The 3,670-nt window shown below is 38.8% G+C and overlaps 1 protein-coding gene across 1 annotated transcript; it reads right to left on the reverse strand.

Annotated features, from left to right (window-relative positions):
- Window positions 1-984: 984 nt before the first annotated feature.
- LOC127102877 (uncharacterized) lies at window positions 985-2,936 on the reverse strand. The gene is made up of 4 exons (XM_051040201.1): window positions 2,915-2,936; window positions 2,314-2,408; window positions 2,161-2,239; window positions 985-1,859 (listed from the first exon to the last, which is right to left on the reverse strand). Exons 1-4 carry the CDS (start codon window positions 2,934-2,936, stop codon window positions 985-987), a joined length of 1,071 nt encoding a protein of 356 aa, XP_050896158.1.
- Between the last annotated feature and the right edge of the window lie 734 nt (window positions 2,937-3,670).

Here is a 3,670-nt window from a genome sequence, read left to right on the forward strand (position 1 = left end):
ACCTTTTCGACTGACATATGGTCACGATGCAGTATTACCAGTCGAAATCTATCTTTAATCAACTAGAGCCCAAAGGAGAAATGAGATTCCATCTGAATCCTATTGGAACAAGATGTTGGACGAGTTAGTTGACTTAGACGAAGAAAGGTTAAAAGCCTTAGAGTTATTAAAGAGTCAGAAAAAGAGAGTAGAAAATCATACAATAAAAAGGTTAAACTTAAAACATTTTCACCTGAAGACTTAGTTTGGAAAGTAATCCTACCCACAGATCGAAAGGATAGAGCACTGGGCAAATGGGCCCCTAAGTTGGAATGCCCTATTCAAATTATCCAAGTATTTTCTAATGGCGCATACGAGATCGAAGAATTAAATGAAGAACAAAGAGTCCTAAAAGTAAACGGGAAATATTTAAAAAGATATAGGTTGATGCTTCAGGAAGTAAAAATAATGACAGAATAATTCATACACAACAATCAAAGCCAAAATGGAAAGTTGAAATAGATAATTCCAAGACGGCTAAGTCATTACACAAATGCCACGAAGGGCTTAAAGTTATTACATAAAAGACCAAAATCCTTCAAAGTCAAAAGTTTAACAATTACAACTAAACTAAAAGGGAAAAGAAGCCTTTATCTTATGGTACTTCGACTTGTGAAGTCTCAAGTGCCATTCATAAACAAGTTTGTTTAAATTGAGGCTATCAATTTCCCTTCCTAGTTTTTGAGCCCTTTCAATGTGTTGCAGGCCAACTTGGATTTCCTTGTCCAATTCGTCTTGATTAAGCTTTTGGAGTTCATCCTTGTGCTCCTTGGCCTTGGTAATCTTGGCTTGCAATTCCTCTATCTGTTTTTCCCAAGCTTCGATATTTTTGTCACAGGTTTCGACCTCTTTTTGGTTCTGCTCAAAGCCCTTCATCAATTCTGCAACTTTTGTAGTAGTTTCAGTGGCGGCGGACCATTCGGCTGCTTGGGTCTCTAATTTGTTTTAGATTTTGTTCGAAGCTTCCCTTATGCGATTAAGTTCCGCAACAACTTGATTAATCAGAAACCCTAGATCCATGATGACATCTGCAACTTCTATGGAAGCGTTCAAGACGTTAACTTGTTTGAAGAGATCTTTGATCCCAAAGCAAGCAGAAGTGTCATTCTCCAAGACTTGGAGTAGATCAATGTGAAAGGATTTTTCTTTGATTTTGAGGAGCAATTCATGGCCATATTTGCTTGTAGATTGGCCACCTGACACTATTGAAGTACTATGACTTTTTTCAGTCGAGCTACCCCCTGCACTGTTAGTGGCCTTCAGATATTCCATTGGTTTGCTTTGCTTCAATGCTTCTAGCTCTTCTGGAGAGAGGGCAACATTGGTTCTGGTCGAAGGTGATATGGTATCTTTGGCAGCATTAGAAGTTGGGTTGGTCTTAGACATGTCATTGGTTTGCTTATTCTCTTGTTCATTATCTTGTTCCTCATCTTCATCCTTAGCAGGCTCCATGTGAAAGTTGGACATAAAATGATCCTCTTCTTCTTCGTCATCTGGGCCATCAATGTCTGGGTTTTCAATTGTCGGATAGCCATCTTCAGATATGTCTTCGACAACTTCGTCAACATTTTGCATCTCCACATCTACTTCCCCCTTAACAGGGGCATTTTTCTCTTTTTCATCTTCATGCTCAGAGTCAATGGTGTGATCCTTTTGTGTTTCTTTAATAGGTTTGTCTACTTCATCTATAAACTCTTTTGTAGAATCTTTGGGAGATGTTGGATGATGATTGGGAGTGCTGGTGGGGTGATAGGAAGGATCATTACTGCTTACTGGGATGGCTTGTTTGATGGTTGGTTGTGTTGTGCCATCTGCGACCCCTTGAAAAATAAATCAAACATGGATGAGTCAAAAGCCAAGAGAAGCAATTAATAACTTAAGAAATTAAGGTAAAGTTTTTTACCTTAGGACCTTCAGCTCCAGGGCTGGAATTGTCACTTTCAAGTTGTTCCGAATTCTTTTTTTATTGTGGTTCAAGGTGAGTGGAAGGTACCCTTAGAGTAGAAGTTTTCTTTGCTGGGGTCTTGGTAGCCTTTATTTTTGGTTTAGAAAGAGCATCAGAGATCTTCATTTGCTTTTTTTTCTTCTTGGTTAGTTGTGTGGTATCCGGTGAGAGATCACCATCATCTGATTCGATCATCTGAACTTGGGTTTCCTTTTGCTTTTGTTTTTTGGGCGTTGGTGGTGGTTTTCGACCTGCCTGAAAGAAAAAACGTCTCAAAACAATAAAAAACATGAAGGAAATACATAAAAAAAACAATATATGAAGTGTACCTTTGTTATTGTTATTTTGTTGGTGTCTCCTTCATCTTTCTCTTCGAAGGCATCTTTGTTTGTGGAAGTGGCTTTCTTGGTAGGTGTTTTCACGGCTGAAATAAAACCAAGACAATTATCACAAGTACGAGAAAAGTTAAGTAATCGAGAAGAAATGAAGTTGAAGAACATCCCATTTCACACCTTTGTATATTGGAGACTTTACGCAAACATGTACTATGCCAATATGAAGATGTCCTTTGAAACTGTCCAGAGTATGCTTAGTCGGAACCACCCGCTGGGCACGTTTTTATGATTCTTGTCGAAGGATTTTTACAAAATCCCCACAGACGAACCAGTATGGGAAATAAGGGCTAAAATCCACACCGAAGTCAGCACTTGGCAGTCGAGGAAATTTCTGGGGATACATGTTAAAAGCTAGTTTGTACCGTTGTTCAGGTTTAACGAACAAAGGCAGTTTTAAATCCTCCATTTTCTTTGTAATTTTCTCTTTTAGAGTAACCGCTGCTTCACTAATGGTTCGACTAAGATTGCGAGGTCTATAGGCAGTTTCAAAGTATTTTTTGGAATGCTTGGATATCTTTGATATAAGTTGAAGTACCTTTCTTGGTTTTGTCTTGCATAGAGGCGAAAGCTTTGGTTAGATGTTGAGTAAAAGCAGGAACGTCAAAAACTTCTTCAGCATAATAATTTCTCCACCAAGTATCAAACTCTTGGGTGCAAAGAAAGTATGACTTGAATGCGATAGGAGTAAATTGTATTTTGCCAGAGTATCAAGCTATTAGTTGGTCATTTTGGGCTTATGTGTGGATCATATTGTAAAGGATGAATGCGACAGGAGTGAATTGTTCTTTTTAGAGAAAAGTGGTTTTGGCATAATTTGAATAAGTCCAAATTATCGAGAGACAAGATTGGGTTCGTAGCTCAAGAGGTTAAATTGGTTCCTTGATTTCCTGAGCCTGGTTAGCAGTAGGCTGGGGGTGAGAAATGCCTCCCATATGGCAAGAGATTCCGCTTCTTGGTCCTTATAGCATTTGGCAAACATCATTACATATCCAATGAAGGTTTGTTGCAAATTTAGTCCTTCGTCATTAGGAGTCAACAAAGCAAGGCGCATTCCTTTAACCTTCTTATTCTTAATAGCTTCAGCCTCTGTATTTATGGGATTACGAATTGGAAAAGATGCTTCGAAGGTAGTATTCAATCATAGTTGCAGTAGCCAGAAAGGACCGGAAAATAGCAGGTTCCCTTTCGGTTGAATGTTCTTGATACTTGTGACGCCTCCTCTAAGGACTCATAGAGATTGGCCAAGATCATTTTGATGAGGCAAATGTTGTGTCCAGCATGAAGTTGGTTC

Source organism: Lathyrus oleraceus, chromosome 1 (genome assembly GCF_024323335.1).
Source record: "Lathyrus oleraceus cultivar Zhongwan6 chromosome 1, CAAS_Psat_ZW6_1.0, whole genome shotgun sequence".
Taxonomy (NCBI): Eukaryota; Viridiplantae; Streptophyta; class Magnoliopsida; order Fabales; family Fabaceae; genus Lathyrus; species Lathyrus oleraceus.

Coding starts and splice junctions, on each gene's coding strand:
- LOC127102877 (XM_051040201.1), bottom strand. CDS start 2,936: ATGCAAGACAAAACCAAGAAAG. Junction 2,409..2,914: donor GCAAGACAAAACCAAGAAAG/GTACTTCAACTT, acceptor GTTTTATTTCAG/CCGTGAAAACACCTACCAAG. Junction 2,240..2,313: donor ACAAAATAACAATAACAAAG/GTACACTTCATA, acceptor TTTTTCTTTCAG/GCAGGTCGAAAACCACCACC.